The 8,159-nt window shown below is 35.5% G+C and overlaps 1 protein-coding gene across 3 annotated transcripts; it reads right to left on the bottom strand.

Moving 5' to 3' along the window:
• Positions 1-403: 403 nt before the first annotated feature.
• LOC132067651 (uncharacterized) lies at positions 404-7,028 on the bottom strand. Of its 3 annotated transcripts, none has more exons than XM_059460946.1 (10): positions 6,587-7,028; positions 4,788-4,958; positions 4,430-4,515; positions 3,077-3,494; positions 2,896-2,996; positions 2,361-2,427; positions 1,945-2,172; positions 1,377-1,838; positions 943-1,015; positions 404-745 (listed from the first exon to the last, which is right to left on the bottom strand). In XM_059460946.1, the coding sequence occupies exons 2-10, from the start codon at positions 4,938-4,940 to the stop codon at positions 507-509; spliced, it is 1,827 nt and encodes a 608-aa protein (XP_059316929.1). In that variant the 5' UTR covers positions 4,941-4,958; positions 6,587-7,028; the 3' UTR covers positions 404-506. The 3 variants fall into 3 exon arrangements, with proteins under 3 accessions (XP_059316929.1, XP_059316927.1, XP_059316928.1); XM_059460944.1 differs by having other exon boundaries at positions 4,788-4,908; XM_059460945.1 differs by having other exon boundaries at positions 4,788-4,905.
• Positions 7,029-8,159: the final 1,131 nt, after the last annotated feature.

The raw sequence follows: 8,159 nt of genomic DNA, 5'->3' as shown, positions 1-8,159 counted from the left end.
GATTTGGGGTTTCAAACCATGGTTCCAAACGTATGTCCAAACGCTGGTTTGAAACCATGGGTTGGCCAAACGCCTACTAACAAGAATTACCATAATAGTTTCAATTCTATTATTCAAACATTGGTACAATGTATATAAAGCACCAGATAGCCTTCAATTAAAAGATTTGTTCTGCATTCAATTTTTACTGCAGTAGCAAAGACATCAAGGATGATGGATCTAATAAGTCATCTCTGTGTCAATATCCAGAAGCTGAAGATGATGATGCACTAAAATGAGTCTATTTTTTGGTTATACATACATAGGGACCTCTGAAAAATAACACGTCTTGTACATAAAGCAGAAGGTGATGTGGATATCCTCTGTAGGATTGGATTAAATTTAGAGAGAGAGAGAGAGAGAGAGACGGCTCAAATTAGTTTGAATTGAAGCATATTCCATTGATATCTGTACATTTGACACAATTAGTTGTCTTTTTAAGAGCATAGGGAAACAGAATTCAATACTCATTCCACCCAATTTATGTCCAAGTCCTTGAGTTTCATGAGCCATTTTTTTGCATCTTGTGCAACAAAAGGTTTAGACGATGTCGTTTCACAATTTACATCATTAGCTAACAATTCAACTTTCTTCTCTTTGGCAAGGCTTGCTTGTCTGTTAGGATGCCTTACCTTAAGTGTCAGAAGACGAGAAACTTCATGAAGGCCACCCCATTTTTCTAATGCACGAGCAATATCATAGCGACCTGTAGGAGATGAAACAATCAGAATCATTTGTGAGGTAAAGAACCAGTACAAGACACAATGTTTCCTAGGCCTAGAGTTGTGTCTTGCGGTATCCTGCATTTTCATTTTACGTATTTCTTCCATTTTAGTAGGGCGGTTGGTGGGGAGAAGGAGTGAAACCAAAAAAGGAATAAAATCTTATAATCTAGTCCTATACCTGCACGTTCAAATGATTTTCTACTGGGCATATATGATGGATCCATTCCCCAATTCTTCTGGAAGCGACCAATCTGATCAGAGCTTAATCAAAATAATCAAGAAAATATGAAATGCAGATTCTTATTTATTTTTTTTTCCTCAAGCTTAATCAAAATAAAAAATCAACAAAAAAAAGAACTGAAAACACACACAAAAGTATAATACTCGAAATGCAACAAGAAAAAAAAAAAAAAGGTGGTAAAACTTTTGAATATTGAGGTATACAAGGACCTAAATGTGTTTTTCTTCATTGATCAATATCTTATATATATTTTTTGTAATTTCTATTCAATAGTATTCAATATTTTTCTAAAGGTTTCACGTATTCATAAAAATGGGGCCTAGTACGACTGAATCTTATGCTGGTTTCATGTATTCATAATTAACCGTGACCTCCTCTTGTAAATTTTCCAAGCTATCCCAATAACCTTTCGGTTTGCGGTGTTTGTAAGCAAGAGAGAGATCTATCAATGAAGCAATTCTTCTAAAACCTCCCATGCGAGTAATCGCCTTTTCAATATCCACTCTTCCATGTTTCCTGAGTTGCTTTCTCATAGGCATAAATCCTTCCTGTCCATGTTCAGATATAAAAGCCAAGAGCTCAGATTTGAGAACTTCAATATCCCTCTGCAGCCCCGGAACTTTCGGCCTTTGTCTAGGTGAATGTAAGCTACTACTTTCTGAATTCTGTCCAGCTGGCCTATCATAATAAACAGACGAATCCTTGATTGATGAACTAACAGATGCCTCTCTGCATACATCATGGTTAAATTTCTCAAGTGGTTTCTCAGTCTCTCTTTTCTCAATGTAATCTCGGATTGCACATAAGTTCGAGGGAAGGTCCTCATATATGACCTGAAAATGTCACAAACTGCTGAAAATCAAGAGAATCCTGTCATATGAATGCAGGAAAATAAATTTTAGTGTTAAGTAGATGAAGAGAGTATACATGGATACAAACCTCTTCCATAATTACTTCAGAAAGAAATGAATTCTTGTGCATTTTTGACTCCACACTGTACTTCAATAGAGTATGATGACTTCCTAATTGCTCTAAGATCCATTTTCCTTGAAAAGAATCGAAGTCTCCTTCCACCTGCTCAAAGCTAATTTCTTGCTCTATATGTTCCGATAAGTCTAGAACGACACGTGCATGGAGTACCATGTATAGAAGACCCTTGCATCCTTCCTGTGGACAAGAGGAAACATCACATTATTGATGCCAGGAGTTATCCACTCACTAATATTTGAGAAGCATAATTCATTGTGATATACAACGTATTGCATTATTACTTTCAATATGAACACACACAAATTTTTGCAGTTCAAATGTAAAAGATGACCGTTGTATTCAATTCTGTTATTTAAATCAAACACCTGAAGAATGCGAACTTTGTTGTTGTCTCGGGATAAGATCTTACTGATTGCTAAATTTGGAACTATCCTGCAATAATTTGGGACGAATTAACATTAGTGTGACCAAGCTAGATATATATCTCAATTGATTGTTCATGGAATTAAAAGTAGCATCAGAGAGAAATGGTTCTCTCATGCCATTGAATACTTACACAAGAACCAGATTACTGAATATTTCTCTCGGAAGACAATGCTACATCAGAGAGACATTATTTAAGACTAAAGAATACTACCTTATATTTACTTTGCAGCTTAAGAAACTTTATGTAGCTAGCCAATCAACATATAGTTATATCTATAAAACAAAGCAAGACTAATTTGTCCCTCATTTTTGCCACTTAATGGCACATTTAAGGTTGCATAATATACAGTAACTGAAATATCATCATCAGAGGAAACAGATATCAATAATGAGTTTACTTGAACAAACTTTTACCATAGAAAATAATCTCAAAAAAAAAAAAAAAATCATTACAGGAAAGCCCTGAAAACTTACTCGGGAAGACTTTCATAAGAAGTCAAGACATTCCATACTTCACGGACTGGAGCTTTTACTGTAATACTAGCAACAACGCAGCGATGAACACCTCCATTTTCCTTCATCCAAAATCAATCTATCAAAGGGACTACCAAAAAAATACGGGTTCACAAGTCATAGTATACAGTCTATTAATTACCAGTAGACCATCAAATCTTCGGAGATGGACCTCATCCACCACACATGGCTTGTCAAGTCTGCAAGCTTTCCCAAATATTCCCCAATTATTACTCGCATCACTTGTAGCTGGTGCCAACGGGCCAAAAGTGGCTTTGACAAACTTGTCCTTTAATTTATCACTGGAAGATATATTCTCATGCGATATGACACTATCAATATCTCTCTTAGAGGAAATAAGGGAAGAACCGGGTTCTTCTTTGGTATCAGCACAAGTGAGGGAAACACTCTGATCCCCTTGATAACTGTTTTCAGCTCTACAGGACAAGGCTTGAAGATTTACTGGGAGATCTGATCTGATAATCCTCTCCAAGAAAATGGCAGGAAAGTTGAATCTTGGTATGACACTAACTTCATAACTTAGTATAGCTGTTGAAGACCTGAAAAGGAAACTTAGTATAGCATGTAGAAATATGTCTGCATAATAAGTACATTAAAGGCAATTGTCCTTTGCAATTTAATTGCAGCATTCAAACCCTGTGTTTAACCTCCTGAAATTTGTTGAGGTTTAGGTCATTGAAAGCAAGCCAGTCACAAAACAATCTAACAGGTGAAACAAGTCCTAACTTCAAAAGAGTACAACTCTCAATATAGCAGAAATGTGGCTTTTGTTTCTGAACAGAAAATTGTAGTCGTTGAAGTCTAGTCTCAAACGCTTCAAATCGTTTGAGAATTGGTAGTGGCAAATTAAACCCAAAAGAAGAGCCAAAGCAACTAGTTTGAGGAAAATCCTCTCATAATCTGCCATATTACTCCTACCTTACTCTCTGAAAAAAGGCATTTGCGGGTCTCCACATTACTTTTGAAGACAACAACATCATACCCAGTGTGATCCCACAAGTGAGATCTGAGGAGGGTGACGTGTACGCAGACTTTACCCCTACCTTTGTGAGGGTAGAGAGGCTGTTTTCGATAGACCCTCGGCTCAAGAAAATTGTTTCTCATAATAGGTTTGAAATGAAAAAGGAACAAAAAAAATGCAATAGTAAACAAGCTATGATGAAAATACTGAAGAAAGAAAAGTACTGACAACAAGAATAGCAAGGATAACCAAAGTAAAAATAACAACAGTAGTAATAAAAATGAAGAATAAGATAATGCTAGCATAACAATAGTAATACTGGTAAGGGAGCATGTAGGTGCTCCAGCCTAGAACCCTGCTCTACCACTGGGAAGAGAGAAGCCGCTTGACTACCTAGTAATTGTCTACCCTAATCCTCTACCTCCACACTCTCCTAGCTAGGTTACTCTTGAAGACAACATAAAAGGAAAATTAGGAAAAGCAAAGTTCTGTCTGCTCAAATGAAGATTGTACCTTGTTCCAGCTCTCACAGACCATTTGCCTTCAAACTTCTTGAAGTCACCGTCAACCATAGAGAAATGGAGTTCACGAACATTATCCTAAATTTGGAGAATTTGTAAAAGATATCAGCCAAATCAAGGAGAACAAATGAGCTATGTAGATGAATGGATGTTATGAGTTTGAACGGTATTACTCCCAGAAGAAATGGATATAAAACAAAAGATTAGTTGGAGAAGCATGGATTGTATTCATAAAGACTAATAGTCTACTATTAATTTAAAATACCCAATCAAATTTCTCCCAGAGCCTTCATTGATTAGAGTGTCACAGCTCCCACAAACTATCATACACACAGATTTCATATGCTTACCGATTTAATGAATTCTTGGAGATCCAAAACAACGCGAGCTTCTATGTGCCAATAAAGCGATCGTTGGATACCTCTTTGCTCCAACCAAATACGTCCAGGACGTGGACAAGGAATTCTCCTACTGTGATTAACAAGTAATTCATGCTTCAGCATGTAGTGCAAAGTATATCCCTAATCATCATAACCACAAATATACGCAATACGAATTTCACAGCAATATGACAGACAGAAAATTTCAAGATAATATAATAGTTGCAGTGTCAGATGACAGATTCTTTCTGGCATTCAGATGTAAAAAGTTAATTTAATTTATTTTTTGGAAATACAAGAATAAACCATTTCCTAAATGTCTTCAAATATGGATGTGTTCGTAAAGATTCCACAGACACCCAATTCAGATATCCATCTCTACTGTTAGTACTAAATGTGTTTATTCTGAAATTGTACCAAAAGGCTCACAGTTAAAGACAGCCCTTCTCACTGCAGTAAGTTGTAGGAATGTCTCTGATTCAGTGAACGGCTCACAACCACAGAGGATTACAAGTTCAAACTATGAACTTCACGGAAAACAAAAGATATAGAAAAGGAGAAGGGAGAGTATCAGCCAAGACCAAAAATTTCTCTATTTCTGCTATGGTAAGCTTTCACATAAGATGGACTGAGGTGAATAACTATCACTGGAAATAATGACTCTAATGAAGTCATTAACCTGCTTATATATATATATATATATAAATCTACCAACACATTCTCTTTGATTGCAGGTCAATGCTCACTAGGTTGAACAAACCTAGGGCCAAACACATTTACCGGGAAGGAACTAAGTTGTTGATTACCTAATAAAAATGCAACTTTTCAAGCTAAGAAAGATCTTTTGTTATTTAGAACTCCTCTCCATGGATGCACTTCATTACTTTGCACTTAGACTCTAAAGGATAAATTTCAGTAGAAATGTCCCTCAATGTAATAATCTAGGAACTATGTAACTTTTGGTATGTTAATGTAAGTATCTTTTTTTGTTTATTATGATGGTGGTGTCCAAACCAACTTGTCCTCGTCTTGACTGCACCCAAGTACGTGCTAGCTCCCACCAATATAGGTACCGGGTAACTCTGTCCACCAATGCAATGGAAAGAAATCACGTAGCAGTTTTTTTCGTCCGCATGATTCTCCTCCTACTTCATTAACCACTAGGCCATACCCGAGGTAATATAAGTATCTTTTATTAGCAAAAAAAAAAAAAAAGTAAGTATGTTTTCTGTTAGCAAAAATGCAACGTGTTCAAGTAGGAACTATGTAACTTTTGCTATGTTAATATAAGTATTCCCTACATTTCGGTTGTTTGTCTTACTTTCCTTTTTATACCGTTTCAAAAAAGAGTGTCTTTTTCCTAATTTGGAAACTCTTTGATTCCAACATTCTCATTTGGCATGTTTAAGACGATAAGACTAAAGGATATTTTGGGACATTATACATATCTTTAATTCAAGACCACATTATTCAAAAGTCTTCTTTACTTTCGTAGAATCTGTACCTTAGTCAAATTAAGACAAACAAATTAAGCGGAGGAAGTATCTTTTGTTCCACCCAAGAGTTTAGCCTAGTAGTCAATGAAGTGTGCTGACTGTCTCAGTTTCAAATTCCAGCCGAGGCAAAACCACCAAATGATTTTTCTCATCTACCCAAGTCTTAATGCACAGAGTTACTGATATGTATGTTGGTGAAAGGTAGCAGGTACCCTACCCAAACACCAACAGTAGCCCAAAGAAAAGAAAGTAAGTATACATTACTGCTGTTACCTGCTAACGAGATTTGGGACGAAATCGGCAAGCCTTTCATAATCAGTAAGAGCATTCCAAACAGAATCAACATCAGCATTCACCAATATCTCAGCTTTAATTTTACGTTCTCTCCAAGACACTACTTCCACTTCACATGGAACCTTTTTCTCTACTCCAATAGCATTAATCCCATCTCCTAACACATCTCCTCTTCCTCCTTTTCTATAATAATATGTTTTATCACTCATGTTATCATTCTTGGCATCAAATCTAATGTATTCTGAAGATGAAAAGCTTGCTTTACATATACTTTGTGAACAAAAAGATGAATATTTATTGTTTTTTTCATAGTCTTTTGGTGAGATTATCAAACGGAAACACAGAGAATGCATATAGTAGTGAAGAAGTTGAGGGGGTTATCTAGTTTTAATTAGCTGATTAAGGTTGATGATTAATGTTAGAACAGCGGTTATTTCGATTATATATGTTTGCTTGACCGTTAATTCTTGACCACATATGACTTATGGATAGAGGGGGGACAGAAATGAGCGGCCACAGGTTTATGATTTTGATTTTTTTTTTTTAAAAAAAAATTGTTTTCTACTTTTTATATTCCCACCGCTAAGACACCTTTTTTTCTTTATTTATTCTTAAAAAAAAAAATTAGAAACAATTAACTTTATATTTTCTATATTAATCTAAAGGCTGAATGCATAAGCAGCCCCTCAAATTTATCCATTTTTTTCATTTTGGCACTTGAGTTGAATCTTGTTCCTATTGAACACTTGAAGTAAGATACTTCTTCCGTTTCAATTTATGTTAACTCATTCGACTAGATACGAATTTAAAAATAAAAGAAGACTTTGAAACTTGGTCCTAAATGAATCACATAGCAACAAGAATAGGAAGAGTGTCAGATGCAAAAAAAATTAGACACGGCGAAAATATGGAATTCGACTTCCAATTTTTTCTTCAATTTCATTCGCACTGAAGCCAAAGTGATTGCCTCTATTGTCACCCTTTTAATTATTGCGTGTGGGCTTTTCTCTTTCTTTTATTTATGTTCATAAAATTAATTTATTACGCTTGTGCACCTGGAAATTGGAATTAATGATATTAGTTTTAGGGAATTGATTGATCACGAGTTGGGTAGGGAAGATCATGAGTTGTCAAAAGCTGGATGGTTGATTTTGTGTTTGAATACACGCGCTCCCCCATTTTGGCTCAATGTAAAATGTGTTCAATAGACACATTTAAACAATACATCAAAGTGTTAAATAGAAACAAGACTTAGTTTAAGTGCCTAAATGAAAAAAATGGACAAGTTTGAGGGGGCTGCTTATGTATTCAGCCTTATCTAAATAAAAAGTTCTCATAAAAACATAAATATTAGGCTGAAATGACTAAAACATTCCTAAACTTGGCACGAATTGCAACTTTAGTCCATGAATTATCGCCACACTTAAAAACACACCTAATCTTGGCTAACTATATTTGAAACTTCGGTTCGGTAACTTGCTTTCTAAAAATACTATGCCATTAACATACCAAAATAATTCGGTATGGTTCGGTATTTCTAAGTTCGGTTTCG

This window comes from Lycium ferocissimum, chromosome 8 (assembly GCF_029784015.1).
Source record: "Lycium ferocissimum isolate CSIRO_LF1 chromosome 8, AGI_CSIRO_Lferr_CH_V1, whole genome shotgun sequence".
In the NCBI taxonomy this organism is placed as follows: Eukaryota; Viridiplantae; Streptophyta; class Magnoliopsida; order Solanales; family Solanaceae; genus Lycium; species Lycium ferocissimum.
The sequence above is the reverse complement of the archived record's forward strand: the minus strand, read 5'-3'. Positions and strand labels throughout refer to the sequence as shown.

Excerpts from the sequence above, each read along its gene's own strand:
- LOC132067651 (XM_059460944.1), bottom strand. The coding sequence starts at position 6,960 with ATGCATTCTCTGTGTTTCCGTTTGATAATCTCACCAAAAGACTATGAA. Across the intron at positions 4,516-4,787 it reads TCCAAGAATTCATTAAATCG|GATAATGTTCGTGAACTCCA; the intron begins GTAAGCATATGA and ends CTCCAAATTTAG. Across the intron at positions 1,839-1,944 it reads CTGAAGTAATTATGGAAGAG|GTCATATATGAGGACCTTCC; the intron begins GTTTGTATCCAT and ends TGACATTTTCAG.